Source organism: Corticium candelabrum, chromosome 14 (assembly GCF_963422355.1).
Source record: "Corticium candelabrum chromosome 14, ooCorCand1.1, whole genome shotgun sequence".
NCBI lineage: Eukaryota > Metazoa > Porifera > Homoscleromorpha > Homosclerophorida > Plakinidae > Corticium > Corticium candelabrum.
The window spans coordinates 6,628,459-6,645,747 of NC_085098.1; the positions used below are offsets into that span (position 1 = coordinate 6,628,459).

The 17,289-nt window shown below is 40.1% G+C and overlaps 1 protein-coding gene across 1 annotated transcript; it reads left to right on the top strand.

Moving 5' to 3' along the window:
- Positions 1–46: 46 nt before the first annotated feature.
- On the top strand, positions 47–17,257 carry LOC134190185 (A disintegrin and metalloproteinase with thrombospondin motifs 18-like). The gene is made up of 31 exons (XM_062658619.1): positions 47–549; positions 606–639; positions 734–1,092; positions 1,161–1,314; positions 3,276–3,475; positions 3,533–3,616; positions 3,801–3,925; positions 4,018–4,167; positions 4,228–4,365; positions 4,460–4,616; positions 6,596–6,852; positions 6,908–6,971; positions 7,333–7,423; positions 7,493–7,629; positions 8,189–8,312; positions 8,678–8,931; positions 9,118–9,265; positions 9,373–9,502; positions 9,711–9,918; positions 10,232–10,323; positions 10,451–10,514; positions 10,581–10,674; positions 11,581–11,702; positions 11,762–11,885; positions 11,939–12,025; positions 12,928–13,094; positions 13,151–13,307; positions 15,091–15,403; positions 15,965–16,195; positions 16,266–16,570; positions 16,941–17,257. Exons 1-31 carry the CDS (start codon positions 469–471, stop codon positions 17,042–17,044), a joined length of 4,755 nt encoding a protein of 1,584 aa, XP_062514603.1. The 5' UTR covers positions 47–468; the 3' UTR covers positions 17,045–17,257.
- Positions 17,258–17,289: the final 32 nt, after the last annotated feature.

Consider the following 17,289-nt stretch of genomic DNA (forward strand, 5'->3'; position numbering starts at 1 on the left):
GATATGCGCGAGTTTCATCTTCTTCGCCATTTCGTCTAAGCGACGTAACAAACGTGATACTTGTCTAATAAGATTGCAGATTTCTCGGCGTCATATGGGTCATTTACTTCACAATTTCATGATAAAACTGGTCGCACTAATAATGCATCTAATTACAATGTAAGAGGTTGAACGGCTGCTGACGTATCGAAGAACTGACGCGTTGACGCTTGACTAGCACAAGCGGACAGCTGCTCTTTCTACTTCTATCACCTCCCATACACCCCGTTTCTCGAAACTCACAGCAATTCAAGCTGTCACTTTAGAGAAGCACAATTCGCGACACCGATACGCTTGCGCACAACTTCCGGTTTCGTGGGCATGCCTACTAGCCCTAGTGTAAATAATAGTTGCTTTGTTAGCTATCCGCAAGAGACGGTCCATTTGAAGTCCGGCTCGCGGTCGAGTAGTCAGTAAGCAGGTGGAGAGATGCGCCGTTCACATGTTGAGTTTACCTTCTGTTATTGCCTTGTTGTTGCCGCTGTGACGCCGGTATCGGAAGGCTTCCAGGTTTGTCTCAACGAGTCGCATCGAATTGCCGTATCGAATGCTACTCTAATTATTAGGATTTGAACTGGTCTGAGGATGATGCAGACAAAGGTATACGGAAACTCACGTAGAATTATTTTGCCGGCGATTTTTGTTCTCGCTACTGTGTCGTATGTCTTGACTTGTGTGTACTCTATTCGACTAGATATCGTATTTCCCGTTCGAATTGAACGCGAGGACGGCGTAGGGACGACAAATCTGTGGCCAAGTGGGTTGAAATGGGCGGGGCGAAACAGACGTGATGCTCTCGGCGAAGCGCCGGTGGTCTATCAACTCAGCGGGTTCGGTGTTGACTATGAGCTGCAAATGGCACCAAATGAGGTGCTGTTGTCACCGTCAGCGTTTGTGCAGACGATCGACGTGGGAAACGCTGGAAGCGAAGAGATTTTAACAGAGGAGATGGTCGATGAAGGATGTCATTTACATGGATGGGTTTTTGAAGGGAGAGGCGAGAACAGTAGACAGTGGGGTCAAGCAGCAATAAGCGTGTGCGACGGTAACATGGTTGGTGTTTTGCTTGTTACGGTTATCGCATTTGTTGTATAAGTGTGTTTTGTGTGGTTTCTCTTCAGACCGGAGTTCTGAGGATGCCTGGGTACGACATGCACATTGAAGCAGCAGAGGGAGGAAATTCTGGTGGACGTGGGGGAGCACACGTCCTACAGCGAAGGTCGACAGGAGCAGGGACAAACGAAGAGAAACCGGAATGTCATGTCACCAGGGCAGGTTTGTTTAATTGTGCGTTAATTATGTTTGTTGTTTTCTGTTTGCGTGCTTCCTTAGGCTTAATTTGTTCTCTGTTAGTGGTCTGTGTATTCGCTGTTTGCGCAACTTTGTACCTGGCAGGGAGCTATAGGCATTGGCCATGGGTGTGATAATAAATAGGGATGATCAACGTAGGTAGGTCAATCTTGGAATGTCCGATAAATAATTATTGATCTCAGACGACGTCATGGTGTGGTCATTCTGCCAATTATTTAATGTACTCAGGATAATACGTTTGTGGTGTGGTATAACTATTGATGCAGAGAGTACTGCACTACTTTGGGAATAACTTGCATACCAAGACAGGAGAGTGCTCTATTAATTAACTTGATACAGCTGGTTCTTCTAAATCTAGCAATTGAGAGCAGTAATTTTGTAGTCCAGGAAATTACAGCATTTAATGTCTCAAAAATTATGCATGTGGGTGGATGATACTTTAGTTGCCAGGTGTTGCTTGGTAGTGGTGAAAGAGCTTCAGGAATGATTGCCACCAGTGTTGGTTTCCCCAGAATGGTTAGGCAAATGCGTAGATTTAATAGTTGATTAAGAGCTCATGAAATGTCATTAATGACAGGTTTTAAACTTTGGAGATCTGTTAAGTAACTTTGGTATGGAATGTCACTATAGGGTGAACTGTTATTGTGTGTATACATTAGATGATACAGTAGATGGTAAGCCTCTACCTTAGAAGGGTGTACTGACTATTATTAGCATGGATTAATTATGAAGCTGTTAGCAGGAGGAGCTAAAGTTAGATGTGGTCTTGGGCTTGATTAGGGTGGTTGCAGGATGTCAGGTAGGGGCATGACATTAGACATTTTCTTTGGAGATATCTTATCTGTGGCATGTGGGGCTACTGGTTAATTTGTGGTTGGGTTGCCATCCAAAACTTAATTCTTTGAGGGTGCATGACCTATGACTTGGTATTCTGAGATTAATTAAGGTTGTAGAATTGATTTTAGCTGTTGCTAAGAATGTCACACAGTAAGAGTTGCAAATATTTCCACATCCTGGTCACTTGGTGACAGAAATATCTGGGTAATTGAGGAAACCTTTCTTGCACCATTTTCAGTAATTAGTGTCACCAGCTGGATGACAAGTGGCAACAATGTAGGTACAGCCAGAAGGCAGTAGCGGTCGACACCAGAGTGAGTGCACAAAACACATGAGTTCTCTATTACCCGCACGCTAACTCTCCACTTTGCCAACTGACTACTATCCAACTCACCGGACTAGTTCACTTAAACCAAAAATGCCGGTTCAGTCAAATACTGGAAAGATGCAAATTAGGTATGGCCACATATGGCAACTCAACTCAGATTGACCAATTATGGCAACACAACATAATTAAGTCAGTAAGTAATGTGTAGGCAAGAACGCTACAATTAGTTCTCAATTGATTATGGTTTATGTGGACATGCACTACTATAGTACATGACTCTAGGTCAGCATGATAAAATTGTGCAGTCCTTGGTTGTAAAATTCTTAGATCGGATCGTCAATGTTGGGCACATCATTAATTACATACTTATATTTTTAAGAATGCAGTGTATAGTCTTTTCTGTATGCTGGTGTTTTCACAACATCACTTGATCTTTGTTCATGAATACATCTGTTTACCTTGGTCAAGTTTACGTGTTGGATTTGTCAATTTTGTTTAATTGATACTTGTATTATTTATGACATCCTGTAAGCTGAGTAGTTCACAAATGATGCCCAGTCATTCTAGTCTTTCTAATTGGAATTTTAGTTTTGCAACAAAGCTTATATTTGCACTCTGGCAACTGACATTGAATATGAAGCTGGTTCTATGCATGTCGTGGGGGGAGCTTTTGTATTTTGTACAGTAGTTTGGTATGGAAGTGTTGATACTAATCATCTTGTTGTGTGTTGAATTTACACATATTATTAACTTATTTCAGATGATGTGGGTCATAATGAATCTCGGTTTGATCAACACCATCGTTCAGAACGAGATACTTTCAGTCGCACAACCAGACGATCAGCCAGAGATCACACTCTATATGTGGAAACACTTATTGTTGTTGACAAGTATGTAATAAACAAACGGCGAATGACTGATCTACAGCTAAGGAATTACGTTTTATCACTGATGAACATAGTGAGGTTTATTCATACTTTGCATGCCTCTTGTAAACTAAAATTGTTTTTTTCAAAGGCAAACTTGTTATGGGCAGATAAGGCTACTGGCTTTGATGTCCGATTTGTAGTATTACGTTTGGTTCTTTTGCGATCAACACCTGTAAGTGAAGTGTACACATTTTAAACCATCCACTCACTGGCTTATTACTGATACCTGGATAATGCCGCAAAGCAAGAGCTTTGAAGCAATGTATGGGTACCAAGTACAACACAGCTGTGTGTGGATGGTCCAGACCAAGTCATTACATTACTGTTATTGTACATGTCATTTCTAATACTTTTAGAGTCAGCTCACTTTGAGCAAGAACTCTTTGCTACTGATGAGATCTTTTTGTGCATGGCAGCATCAAATAAATAGTCCAAATGAGGCATCAAAGGCACACCACGATTATGCTATTCTTCTAACAGGGTATGTATGGGTTTGCCATTCATGTAATTTTTGACAGATGTGCACTTGGTGATACACAACATTGACTTTTTCTCTGTTTTACGACATTACAGAAATGAACTGTGTGCTACAGGCAATGTGGCATGTGGAGAATTAGGCCGGGCATATGTAGAGGCAATGTGTCGACCAGAGTATTCATGTCAAGTAGCTTATGACTCGGGTGTTCGAGGGGGCTTTGTTATTGCACATGAGGCAGGTCACAGGTACATAGAATTATATGCGAAACAGTCTATGATGCTACTGTAGATTGTTTTCTTGGTTAGTTTCGGGATGTTTCATGATGGTGATGGCAATTACTGTAGTAGTTCTTCACGAGAAATTATGTCGCCTCAGGTGTCTGGTCAAGCAAATTTATACCACTGGTCTAGTTGCAGCAAGCAATATGTTGAAAAGTACTTGAGGTATGAATTAGAATATTGGAGACTGTCGAGCATCACACACTCATGCATGCATGCACATCTTTCATTCGTAATTGAATATTGTTTCTTTTGTTAGGAAGGAATACAACTTCGACTGTCTATTGGATGAGCCTCCAACTCATACGTTGCAGTACCCAAGCAAGTGGACAGGTGCACGGTATGATCTCGATGATCAGTGCTCTTTTCAAGTTGGGAGAAAGTCTACCTTTTGCCAATTTTCTTGGGCAAAAATGGTAAGAAATTGGTGCAATGCAATGTTATTTGTAGTGGAAATTTAAAACATTAACATAAACATCAAGTACATCATATTAACATTGAATAGATGAGGTAGGTGCTTTCTTCCCTCAAGTGTTAATGTCTATGCTGGTGAACTAAAAGAGTAAGAATGGGCGTGGCTTTGCGTTGTGATTGATCAGCCCTCTAAACTTTAGGACCATGCTATGTTGGTGGCTATAGGATGCTAACACAGAATCAGCTAGGCGGTATAAGACTGAGTTGTGTCTTGGTTGATGTGACTTCCAGGAAATTAAATATTTGTCCTTGCATGTATGGCTTTAACAATAAGTCACACTAATAAATAATTTAATTAGGCTTTATTTATTAATGGCCTTGTAGACTTCAGCTCTCATTTATGCTTATCTGCTTTGATTGACCTTGGGAAGGTGAACCAAGGTGCATGGGGAGGTCTAATCTGGACATTGGTTTGAAATGGTTGCTATGTTTCGTATTACCTTTAGTCAAATATTCACAGCTTAGAAGTTTGAGTGATGATTTTGGCACTCTAGAACAAAATCTGACTTTTCTGAACTTGCCATAATTAATTAAGAAGCATAAAGAGCAGATCAAGTGGATCGGCTAGTTATAAATGACGAACGCTGTTACAAACGAGTGGAGGTGATTTTATTCAAAATAGTTTTTTCAAGTGCAGCCATTGCTAGTGATGTTGTATTGTCTCTTCTCTCTGTTGGTAATTAGTGCTCACTAATTGATGGCGAAGTGATTTGTCTACTTTGTATCCACATGACATCAGATCCCAGCTGGCACTTTGGTTTGTTCATAATCTTGGAATGTTAAATTACAATAATATAATAATTGATCTTTTTATGATGGGATGTGCACTAGTTTACAGAGGTGCTCATTTAGTTTGGACAATATCCTCTCATGGGAGAGCTACCTCCAGTGGTAAAATTTACCTCCTAGCATCTGGTAGAAATGGTTACTCATTCTTTAATTAATACATACATGGTATTATGACATGCCAAACATGCTATTGCTAATTTTATTCTATTGGTTAGCCAATTTGAGCTCCATTTACTGATTTTTGACCACCTTGATCATCACAGAGCTATCGAATGGTGTAAATTTATAAACTTTATGCTCACATGTTTCAAATATGTGTTTTTTCTACGTTTTTTTGTTTATCGAACAGACTTTTAATGATTATTGTTGGTAATCTTTATAAAGCAGAGGTAATGTATGCTTTGTATGTCTGGGAATTATGGCACACGAAAGCACCAATAGAGATCGGACGTGGTTGGCGACACGAATCTTTGTTTGGTAATGTTTTAGTTTGTTTGGTGATTGTCAGATTGGAGGAGTCGAGTTTGCGACAATTTTCTGCATTGGAGGTGTCTAAACGTAGCACCTACCTAACCAGAGCTGTCTTGATGTCTGATAGCGTTGTAATAAAAAACGAATGCATCATAGATCTAGTATGGTGTCAAATCACCAACATGGTATGGACATTGACATTGCATATTTTCAAAAGGAGGCAGGTTCCTATGTGATAGCCGCCTTGATGTGTGTTGGCGTTGTTATTTAAAAAGAATGAGTAAGCCATACGTGTATCCAGGCATTTAGATATTTACTGTTTTTTGATAAACATGGGTTGATAGAGAACCTATTCTGAAATCTTCAGCATTTAAAGAACGGCTGCTCAGCTAGTTACAAACATTTGGCCACCTTCCAGTACAATAGTCTTATAACATATGTACCTAATTACTATGACGTTATCAATCAATGAGAATCCTACATGAAACCATGAGTGCTTAGTTATTAGGTTAAAGCAAATGCTAGCAAAGAACAATGCAAAGAACAATGCACTACTGTTCTTTTGTCTTGGTGCACAGAATTAACTTAAGCACAGCATGATAAACAACTGCATGGCATGAAATCGGTTTATTGTAGATGTTTGATATGTTTGGTTGTGTAGAAAATTTGTCAAGCACTGTGGTGTAGTGAGGGACGAGTTTGTACAACTGTTTACATTCCTGCTGCTGATGGCAGCACTTGTGGCACTAACCAAGTATGCATCAGAGGCCAGTGTGTGCCTGAAAGTGAAAAAGAAAATTATACTCGTCATGATTCACCAGTACATGGAAGTTGGAGTGACTGGTCTGTGTTTTCTGAGTGCTCAAGAAGCTGTGGTGGTGGCATACAGTACCAACAACGTTACTGCACTAGTCCAAAGTACGAATGACAGAAAGATGGTGGTGTTTAGTTAGGGAGTGTTGTTTGTGTTTAGACCCAGGAATGGAGGTCGAGAATGTGAAGGTCAACGATACAGTTTGGAACTATGCAATAAACTGGTGAGTGTATGCGAATTGTGTGACGCAAGATGTTAGTGAAGTAGTTTTTAGCATTTGCAAACACATGATTACTAGCAGCTAGTAGAGACTGACTGACTTGCAAAGGCATTCTTACACTTTCAGTGTTACTGGGCAGCAGCATGACATTTGTATGAGATAGTAATCTTTGTTCTTATTGGATGGCTCAAACGATATGGTTTGGGTTGCAGTAGCTGTAACTAGCAATTGTCTGTTTGTGCTGCTAGTTTTGTCAACCCATGTATATTTAACATTTAAACTACCTGCACATGATCTTTCTTTGCCTGTATCTTCCATTCTCTGTCTATTTATGTGGATTTTTTAAACATATATTGTGTTATAGCCATGTCCTGATGACTCTGAAAATGAAAGGAGAGATTTATGCCTAAATAAAAAAGATAGTGATGGTAATCTACTTCAACCTTTGTACAAAGGTATGGAAATATAACACTTCGTTATTTTTAGGTAGTGTGTTGTGATTTCTGTATATTTATGGTGCTTAGATAATCGGCCTTGCTCCGTATATTGTTATGACGTTGCTAAGAGACGACAACGTAGACAGAAAGCTGTTCTACTTGATGGAGCAAGGTGTTACCCTAATAAAGACTCTAATGATCGGTGTTTTAAAGGACGCTGTGAGGTAAACGTTGCTTGTGTTGGTGTGTGTGTGTGTGTGTGTGTGTGTGCGTGCATGTGTGTGTGTGTGTGTGTGTGTGTGTGTGTGTGTGTGTGTGTGCATGCATGTATGCGTGCGTGTGTGTGCACGTGTGTGTGTGTGTGTGTGTGTGTGTGTGTGTGTGTGTGTGTGTGTGTGTGTGTGTGTGTCCGTGTCCATGTGAGTGAACACATTCGAAGAGGGGAAGTTAAGCTTAGAGAAGTAGCTTTAGTTGTTTTGCAGGGTTAGTGCAAACTGACGTTGTGGCTTTAACGGTTTGATGTGCTATATTATTACTTCATGACTCAAATTTACTTCAAGGCAGTTAGTAAATTGAATTCTGCTCAACTGCAACAACAGCCAGACACCAAGGGGAGCTTGTTTATCATAGTTCTTTCCTTGATATGGCTTGTCTGTATTACTGTAGTTCTATTTTGTCTTGTAAGAAAATCTGTTGTATTGTACTGTCTGTAGTGTTTAGTAGTATAGTGATATTGGCTTTTGCTTTATCGATTGTGACAGATCGATTTGCTTTGTTTTGCAGAAATTTGGGTGTGATGACCAATGGAAGTCGACTGTAGCTAGAGATAAGTGTGGAGTTTGTCTGGGTACTGGTCGATCTTGCACCGTCCAAGTGCAGACACTAAATCATCGTGTTTCTGGTCCTGGTAAGTAAGACATATTCATTTTTGATCAGCCAGTTCACGTGGGCACATTACAGTTGTAGAGGCTAATGTTCGTTACTGTGTGACTGTTTGTCTATCTCTTTCTCTTGTTTGTCTGTTTGCTTGTCTGTTCGTTCGTCTGTTTGTTTGTCTGTTTGTTTGTCACAATTATATTTTAATTATTAAATCTCTTGTCTATATGTTTATTGTTATTTGTGAGTTTGTAGGTTTGTTTATTAGCTTGAACATTTCTCAGCAGTTAGGATATTAGTTAGAATATACAGGGGCTAATTAGGCTGCACTGTGTTGCACTCTGATGCTACATGCACTTTCAAGTTTTGATAAGCATGTTGTGTTTTGGCTTATAGGCTACTATGCTGTCTGTTCTGTTCCAAAGCATGCTCGAGACATTGTTGTGAAGGAGGTCAGTTTCTCAAATGATGTCTATCTGGCAGTGAAGTTGGAAACGCCGGACCAGTATGTGCTAAATGGGAAAGAGAATGATGGAGCTGTATGGCAAAATGTTAAAGCTGCTGGAACAGTGATTGATTACTCGCGACCCGCATATGGCATTGAGAGCATTAAGATTGCTGGCCCAGTACAACAACGTATAAATGCTATGGTAAGGTTGTGGTTTTTGTTAACGTTGTAGTAGGTGTACAGCTAAGAAGGTTGGCTCTATAGTATGAGTGCTAATCTAGAAGTATGACTATAAGCAATCTTTGGTAGCATGCATGTCATATGTATACATAATGTAAGGAGGTTTTTGCAGTTTATGAGGAAATGTTGATTTCAAGGTCTATTTCAGGCATATTTTACCCCATCTGGAGCTACTATTGAGCCAAATGTCACTTGTCAATACTCACTTTCGTCAAATATTACAGAACCAAAGCACGGATTAGTTTTGTACGTCTGGAAAAGGAAAGTATCACCGTGCTCCAAGACGTGTCGAGGAGGTAAGGATGTAAGGATGTTTATGCTTAGTCTGGAAATGTGATTGTAGGACATAATGATGCTCTGTTTCAAGTACACATAGTTTGTCTAATGAGTATATTGTGTCTAGGCACTCAAACAGTGACGTACTACTGCCATGTTCCTAGATGGGGAATGGCAGTTGAGCACCGGTTCTGTGGAGCAGCAACTCCACCAAAAATACAAACTGTATTATGCAACACAGACGTTATATGTGACATGTAAGTGACAAATGCATTTTTCTGGTTTGGACCGGGCATTGACAACTCTGTGGATGGGCATGGTTAATCTTGGTTATACAGCTATGATTGTTGGTGTACAAGTAGAATGTAGTATAGTTGTGAGGCATCATTTCTTCTAGTAGCAGTAGTGCATGCATTTTATTTGTGCACACTAGATTATGTGTCTAACAACTGTGTGTGCATCTAGAGACAACAATGATGCACCTCCTCCTGGTCCATCTTATCGTTGGCGAGTTGATGCATGGGGTCAATGCTCTACTACATGTGGCAATGGCGAACAAAAGGGTGTGCTTCATTGTTATGATGACACTTCTGCTGAAGATGTGGAAATATCCAGATGCCAGGACCCTCCTCCATCATCTAGTCGAACATGCAAAATTGTTCCGTGCCCTTTGGTAAGTTTGTATTTGCTGGACGTGTACACATTTCTAAGTTGTAGTGGTCACAAACACGTATTCGAATGGCATGAAATGTTACATCGTGTTTGAGAGTGATGACGCTTACCTGAACAAGTAATTTATTACCTTCATTAATCTGTATGTTGTTTCAATATGTTGTTTATTTCTTATTTGAGATGTTGTGGTTTACTTAAGATTTTCGTTGTATATTTGTACACTTTCTTACTAAATGCCAGTTATCAGTGAGTAATTTGAGTTGGAACAGCTAGTATTCAAGTTGAAGTACTAATACAGCAGTGGTTATATGTAGGATGGTAGTTGGACTCAGTGGAAATCCAGTGTTTGCACTAAGACATGTGGCAGTGGAGTTCAGCTTGAGTCAAGAACATGCACTAATCCAAGGTATGTCAGCACTTGTATCATTAAATTTGTGTTTTTTTTTTGGGCCAGTATGAATACACTGTATACATACATACCATAGTACTTTAGACTTATTCAGTGAGACTTACGTTTTTGCTGCTTGTTGTAGTCCACAATATGGAGGGAAGTATTGCTCTGGTCAGAGCAAGAGACATCGTTGCTGCAATACTCAGGTCAGTTGATTGTGATGCTTCTGTTGATATGTGAATGTGTTGAAAATGTTAATACTATGAATTCAGGCATGCAAACATTCGTATGGCAACTTTACTGATGAACTAACAATGCAATGCAGGAAGCTGTACCCAAATTCTGTAGCTGAATACAAGCGCATCGGTATGTTTACAAGTGACTTATAGCCAATGTCTATGTTTTCATGTTAGAGTTGTCTGCACAATTATAAGATAAACACGGTCAAATGTAAGATATGCAGTGAGCATGAATACAACAGACTTGCAAAGCGTTGTTCTGCAAATTTGTATGCTCACTTCAATATTAAAAGAAATCGATAACAAATTTATAACAAACTAGATACATGCCCCGTCCTTCGTATGGGCAAGATACTTTATGGTTCTGACCGTGACGGAAGACACAGTCTGAGCATGTGGACACGTCACGTGCAATCTTTGTTGCAAGGTCCTGGAACTGCGGAATGAATTAGAATCTTGCTCTTTGCGCTCTTTTTGATAGAAATTGGCACACTCCCCCGTGTAGCGCTTTGCTACAGAAAACATGTAGGTTGGATTCGGTGCAAACACAATCCGAATTTGAAGAGAAATGAAAGCGCTAGAAGAGTAGCACTGCAATCAGCAAGAATATTTGATTGCTCAAAGCTTTGCGAAGGACGACAACATGTACAGTCTGCACAGGACTAGTGTGGACGCGTGTTCAAATGAACTGGAATGTGTAGCGTTTGTGTCATCGAGAAATTTACACTGGTCGATCCCTCGAGAAGGGACCAGGGCAATTTTTGCAAAAAATTTATGCAAACTTTTCCTTTGCGTGCCGAGTGTGCATCCCGATTTCGGTTGTGAATGGACCAAAGACGTGGCTGCTTCTTGCGAACACACACACACACACACACACACACACACACACACACACACACACACACACACACACACACACACACAATTTGAGCTTTATATATACTAGATGTAGTTTTAAGGGAAAGCAGGGTAAATGTGATTTACTACTTTTGTCTTTGCTAGAATCATCTAAATGTTATGTGTAATGTACTAGATTTGAGAGCATGTCGTATCAGTTGTCGGCTGGAAGATGGAACAGTTCGTGGCATCAATGCAGAAAGTGGGACAAGATGTGACCTTCGCTCTGCGAATCGTTGTCTCAATGGCGTTTGCTGGGTTCGTAAATTAGCTCTGTAGTTGTGTTTGTATACTTAGCTGGTGGTGTTTTATTGTAGCTAGTTGGATGTGACTGCTTGTACGGTTCTTCAAAAAAGCCAACATCATGTGGACTTTGCAGTGATGATTCTGCACACTGTGTCACGGTCATGTCGAAATACAGGATACGGCAGGGCATGGCAGGTATACATGCAAATTATGTTGATGCGTTTGTATTTTCATTTTTGTTACTACAGGATACTATCATGTTCTTGATGTTCCCAAAAATGCCTACCAGGTGCATGTCAGAGTTCTGCGGAGAAGCAAACTTCCAACATCAATAAGTATGCTTGATTGTTTGAATAATTACTGTAAGTAATAGATAGTGCATGGATTGACATGGGCATACTGATTCCAGTCTGAGACACTTTAGACTTTGTGTTGGCATTATTATTAGATTTATTATAACACATTACAATAGTAGTTGATTTTTACCCTTTTTGCAGCCAACTGATTTAAGACTATTTGATGCAATTGGAATTGCTATCACTTACAATGGCTGTTTTTTAGTGTGCTGGCTAGGAAGTGTTGTTTTTTGAAGTTGTCTCAGCTTGGTGTCTCTGTAGAAAAGTCTTAAGCCTGGCTGAGAGTATTGATGCTGATGATGACGTTGATGCTGACGCTGATGCTGATACTGATGCTGGAATAGAATGAATCCTATTCCAGCGTCAGTGTCAAAGTCAAGATCAAAGTATGCCGCCTGCGTCAAGGCGGTGTCTTAGCGTCAATAGTGTGAAGCAGGCTTTAATGAATCAAGACATAGTTGATTTGGTGTAGTGACTTTTTAGTAGGTCCTCACAGTGAAGTGATGTTAATAAAAAATTTAAATTCTACACATACCAACAGTGACATTTTTAAAAGTTAATCAGTGACTGTCAAGGAGCAAATTGGTAAAACTCATTGAGTGCATTTAAAGTGTATGTACTGTACTATAAGGGAAAATGCTCAGAAAATTGATTTTTCCATAATCCTCTTTTCTTGTTTGCTGTTTTTAATTAGTTTGTTAAGGTTTATTTTGTGTTTACGTTTCATTGTTTTCTGGAAAGAAAAATGCAGAAAGACAAAATTTAATTTTGGTTGCAATGTGGAGTAACTTATTAGTGCTTGAATATGCTACTGTCTGAATAGTGTAAGGAGACTACCATACCTAGTAGTTAGATCGAGTGTATTGTTTTTGTGGTTGCAGTGATGAGATCCTTTGGTGGTGGTGCCAAACTAAACTCAGCTGAATTCAAGAGCACTTCAGAATATCGATTTTTGTTCGGTGGTGAAGTGAGCTATCGATACATTGCAGCAAGTCAGGAGGAGTCTGTGTTTTTTTATGGCCCAACTGAAAACGATTTTGAAATTTTTGTAATTATATTTTAAGCATCATCTTGTGTTATCTGTGATTGGTTGGTTTGTTGTAGTTGCATGTGACTGACTTTCTACCTGAGGCCGAGTTTCCACATGTTGATGTGAGTTATGTAATCAGCAGTGCTCTGAAGGACAGAGTAGACGAGATTACTGAACTTCATGGTTGGACGGTTGCCAAAACTGGTTGCTCTGCTGGGTGTGGCACTGGAAGTAAGTCATGATGCTGATGTTTGGTAGTAATTTTGCTTTATACTAATTAACTGTTAATATTTTTGTGCTGTTATAACATACAGCTGCTAATTGTGTGTTGACTTTTGTCATCTCTATATATAAAGGAGAGGTGTCTGTGCGTGTATTCGTATGTAAAATCGTTTCTTTGACGGCGAGTCCGATCTCCGCCAAATTTGGCTTGCGTGCGCCGAACCTGTACAGTGAAGTGGCCGGATTTCTCCGGAGTGCTAGGGATCCCCTCTTGAGGGGTCGAGCCCTGTGTAGAATTTCTCGACGACGCGAATGCTACACCTTCTGGTTTATTCGAACGCCTGCCTGCACCGATCCCGTGTGGACTGTACACGTCGCCATCCTCTGCAACGCTTTCAGTGATCGATGATTTGTTGCCGACTGAAGCCATTCTCTTCTAGAGCTCTCCAAATTCTCATTGCATTTACACCGAATCTGACCTATTAACTAAAAATCAATAACGCAATCAGCTTGAGAAAAGAACGAGATCTGTAATGGCATATATTCTACTTTGAGATAATCGATCTCAGAATGGGATGTTATTTATTGAACGGGATATAACTCTGAACGAAATTCTTCATGAGAATTCTGTCTGCCTGCTAATTAATTCTTCAGAACAGAGTAAAAATGCATGTGAACGAGATATACTTAGGGGTCATCCATAATTGTCAACATTAACTGAAGCGTACTCTTTCTGCATACCCCTCTCCCTCCCCTAAGCGTACATAAAATGTTGGTCATGTGAAGCTACCATTTCTATTACCATGGTATATCAGTTTCTCTATCTTTCTAGAAGCTCTTTCAAAGATTGCAATGCACAGGTCATTGTTCTGGCCAACGCTAGTGGTCTTCCATTGCTGGTGTGCCTTCTGAATAACCTTGCAAGCCAGGCTCTTCTCGCATTGGAGCAATTCCGGCAAAAGCTCCTCCTCCTTGTGTGATTCATGTGCGTTTAGCTCAGCGACTGCGCGGAAGAGCCTGGCTTGCGAGGCTACCTTCTGAACAGCTGCCTCGTGAGTCAGAGAAGACAAAGGCGTTTACAAAATGCTGGTATCTGTTCGCTGCTGTTTTGTGAACTGCACAAGGCCTCTGACACAAGTCTCTCAGTACAGCAGTGTACGTCCCATCCCACACCATCACACTTCAAACACGTGCGAGGAACAGCGTGCGCTATCTGCGTCATACACTGCGACGAAGCTAGACACATGTACAACAAGCATAGGTGTAAATGCAATATCTTGACTTCAGTATCACTTCTTATCTACTTCTGGACCACAAGAGATCATCGACATTTTATACTTTGCCCCCAAAGCATGCAACTACTCTAACCCCCTCCCCCTAGCGTACGCTTTGTACGCTTGAGTAAATGTCGACAATTATGGATGACCCTTTAATGATAAATTGTCAGAACAGGATACTCATGCATGCAACAACAAAAATTTGCATACAACATTAAACTAATGAACTTTATGAGAATTCTGTCTGTGGCTGCTAATTCTGTGAATGAGATACATATACTTCATGAATGCATACAACGATAAATTTATTTACTAACAACTAATAATCTAATCTGCCTGTGCAGAGAACGGGATGGTGAGCTTGTGTTAATTATTTTAAGCTAGTAGAGTCTTAATTAACAACGTAGCATGGTTGTGTAGTTTGCATGTAGTTTATTTCTCTTTGAGTGCTTAACGTTTTTGTTTGAATTCAGATTATTGGTATTGTCTTTATGGTGTAAGCACTGTGTTTGTAGGTGGTTATGAGAAGTGGGAAGCACGATGTGCTTTGAAGGAGACAGGAGTCTATGTCAACTCAGAATTATGCTCATTGGACTATCGGCCTGTTATGGTTGAAGGTCCACCATGCAATGCATCAGGAAATTGTCTTGGCATGATGTGGAAAGCTGCCGATTGGAGTTCATGTGGTGTTTCCTGTGGATTGGGTCAGCAGATTAGACACGTGGATTGTGTAGCTGTTGCGACTTCCCAAAGAGTAGACTCACATCAGTGTGATGAGTCATTGAAACCGTCTACTTCAAGGGAGTGTGTAAATCCTAACTGTGTCGAGTAAGTATCATTGGTGGTGTGAATTTTTTAAAATTGAAATTATCGTGCTGTTATGGATGACAATAGCCTGCTGGTGCAGAATGCCATTAAACAATTAATAATAAAGAGGTTAATAATAATAAATTAATTGTTAATTAATAATAAGTTTATTTGATTGTTATTTGTTGACTGTGTATTTGCCTCTTATTCTCTCAGTCTGGCTGTCTGCATGTGTGTGATTCTGAATAGCTAAGCATGGAACACAATTGCGTGACGTCACCTGATATGGAGGTAGGATGTTTTAGTAACAAAACTGTATCGTATTAAAGCCCAGTCTTGAATAGATGCTTCAGATGATTAGATGCTCACAAATGGGTTCTATTTCAAAAATGATTTCAATTTTTATGCCCAGGCCTTCTATACTGTCGTAGAAATTTCTATTATTAACGACTTAGTATTCAAGTGCCTGGTGAGTTTTGGCTGTTTAGAATCTTGTACAAAAACAGAATATTCTAACTTGTATTAATTAACAGTACACGTACTTCCATGTTTACTAACGTTGAGGTACCAATTTACGTTTAGACTTGTTCCTCATGCATCGACGCCAACAAATCCAGTTCCTGTTGTGAAACGGCAGTTTGTGTGGCATCCGAAACAGTGGAAATCGTGTTCAGTATCCTGTAATAGAGGCGTTCAAGTACGAACGGTGAGATGCATTGATAAGGCTACTAGAAAAAGCAAGAGAGCAGATCGGTGCAAAGAACTGTCCAAGCCTAGCCAGAGAAGAGTTTGTAATGAACGACCTTGTCCAAGGTAGGCAGCATTTTTCTAGTTGGATTGTATCTTGTCAAGCATGATTGTCGACTAATAGTTTTTGTATTAGACCAACTGCTGCTGCTACTACGGCTGCTATAGTAGAAACTGTTCTCCCAACTACTATTTTACCTCGCACAAGGATTGTTCCATTTTCGACAGCTCGTCCGACCTTGACAACTTTTGCAGAGTATGCATGGATTACAAAATCTTGGACTTTGTGCAGTGTGACATGTGGCACGGGTTACCAGAAACGGAGAGTGAGGTGTGTAGAGAACGCCACAAGAACGATCAAACAGGACTCTCTGTGTGATGCTGAATCAGTACCAGTTAGTTTCAAACAATGCAGCTTGCCACCATGTCCATCTGCTAGTGGTAAGTCTTGGTTTATAATTCTAACTCAAGATTCTTGGTCTGTCTTTTAATCGAACCTGATTGTCAGTCTGTTGTACCTTGTCTGCTTGCATTTGTCTGTTGGTCTGCCTGTCTGTCTGTCTATTTGCCTTCCTGTCTGTGTGTCTGTCTACCTGGCCTGCCTGCCTGGCCTGCCTGGCCTGCCTGCCTGTCTGTCTGTCTGTCTGTCTGTCTCTGTCTGTCTCTGTCTGTCTCTGTTTGTCTGTATAGAATGGCTGCCTGATATTCTTTTTCTATTCTGTTTGTCATTTGACATTTTCTTTTGTTCCTTTTTTTATCTTATATTTGCTTAGTCGACTATCTGTGGCTTATTCAATTTCTTGTTTGTCAGACCAAGAGAAGTGTCAGGTGGAGCCAGGCTATTGTCGCGCAGTGCGAGATCACCGTCTGTGTAATGCACCGAATTTTAAGGGAAAATGTTGCAGATCATGTTAGTAAACATAATAAGAGTCTATGCTGTCTTAATTAAATACTAGAGATAGAGTGCTTCATGAAAGTAATAAACTGAGATAAGTATTCACACAAAGCTGTTGGCATTGGTTTGTAAGTGTAGTGAGATTTACAGCAATATAATTGTATTTCTAGATAGAATGTATGAATAAATATTTGCAATCAGAAGCGTTTTGCTTGTAAACAGTCTAACTAACTGCTTTAAATTGGTGGGTTAGAGTTTGACTACA

Coding starts and splice junctions, on each gene's coding strand:
- LOC134190185 (XM_062658619.1), top strand. CDS start 469: ATGCGCCGTTCACATGTTGAGTTTACCTTCTGTTATTGCCTTGTTGTT. Junction 9,266..9,372: donor CTCCAAGACGTGTCGAGGAG/GTAAGGATGTAA, acceptor TATTGTGTCTAG/GCACTCAAACAGTGACGTAC. Junction 10,515..10,580: donor ATCGTTGCTGCAATACTCAG/GTCAGTTGATTG, acceptor CTATGAATTCAG/GCATGCAAACATTCGTATGG.